The 712-nt window shown below is 60.1% G+C and overlaps 1 protein-coding gene across 1 annotated transcript; it reads right to left on the bottom strand.

Moving 5' to 3' along the window:
- Positions 1-4: 4 nt before the first annotated feature.
- On the bottom strand, positions 5-592 carry LOC107125398 (melanin-concentrating hormone receptor 1-like; the record flags this gene model as incomplete). Its single annotated transcript, XM_015428826.1, has 1 exon — positions 5-592. A coding segment is annotated over exon 1 (573 nt), but the record flags the coding sequence as incomplete, so codon positions are not given.
- Positions 593-712: the final 120 nt, after the last annotated feature.

A 712-nucleotide genomic window follows, 5' to 3' on the forward strand; every position in this document is an offset into this window, starting at 1 on the left:
GGGCCATCCGGAGCAGGATCCGTCGGTAGGCCGCGGTGATGATGGCGAAAGGGAGGGCGAAAGCCAGGAAGAACTGGTAGAGGGTGTACCAGTAGATGTCTCGCTGGGGGTCCGGTAGCTGAATCCCGCAACCCAGAAGCCCGCCGGGCAAGGGAATGAGCTGCGTGTACATCCACACGGGGGTGATGCTGAGGAAGGAGAGAGCCCAGAGCACGCAGATGGTCAGGGCGGCGGTCGTGGGCTTCCGGAAGCGGGCGGAGGTAAACGGGTAGACGGTGGCCAGGTAGCGGTCAATGGACATGGCCGTCAGGATGTAGGTGCTGGTGAACTGGCTGTTGGCATCCAGGGCGGTGATGAGGGTGCACATGGTCTCGCCAAAGTGCCAGGCTCCGTTGCCCAGCAGCTGGTGAATCAGGAAGGGCATGCCGAGGAGGAAGAGCAAGTCCACCATCGAAAGGTTGATGATGAAGATGTCCGGGACGCTGCTGCTGGGGCTGGATTTCTTAAAGACGGTGCAGATCACCAGGCCGTTGCCAACGATGCCCAGCAGGCAGATGATGCCGAAGAGGGTCGGCATGATGAAGGTGGAATAGCTCACCGGGCTCAGCTCTCCTGCCAAAGAGACACCAGAGAGAGAATCCCTCTGGGTTAGTGGAATCTGACAACGGCAGTCAGCTGGCGGGAAAGACAGCAAGACTGAAGGTGACCACAG

Source organism: Gekko japonicus, unplaced genomic scaffold (assembly GCF_001447785.1).
Source record: "Gekko japonicus isolate JY-2015 unplaced genomic scaffold, Gekko_japonicus_V1.1 scaffold62208, whole genome shotgun sequence".
In the NCBI taxonomy this organism is placed as follows: Eukaryota; Metazoa; Chordata; class Lepidosauria; order Squamata; family Gekkonidae; genus Gekko; species Gekko japonicus.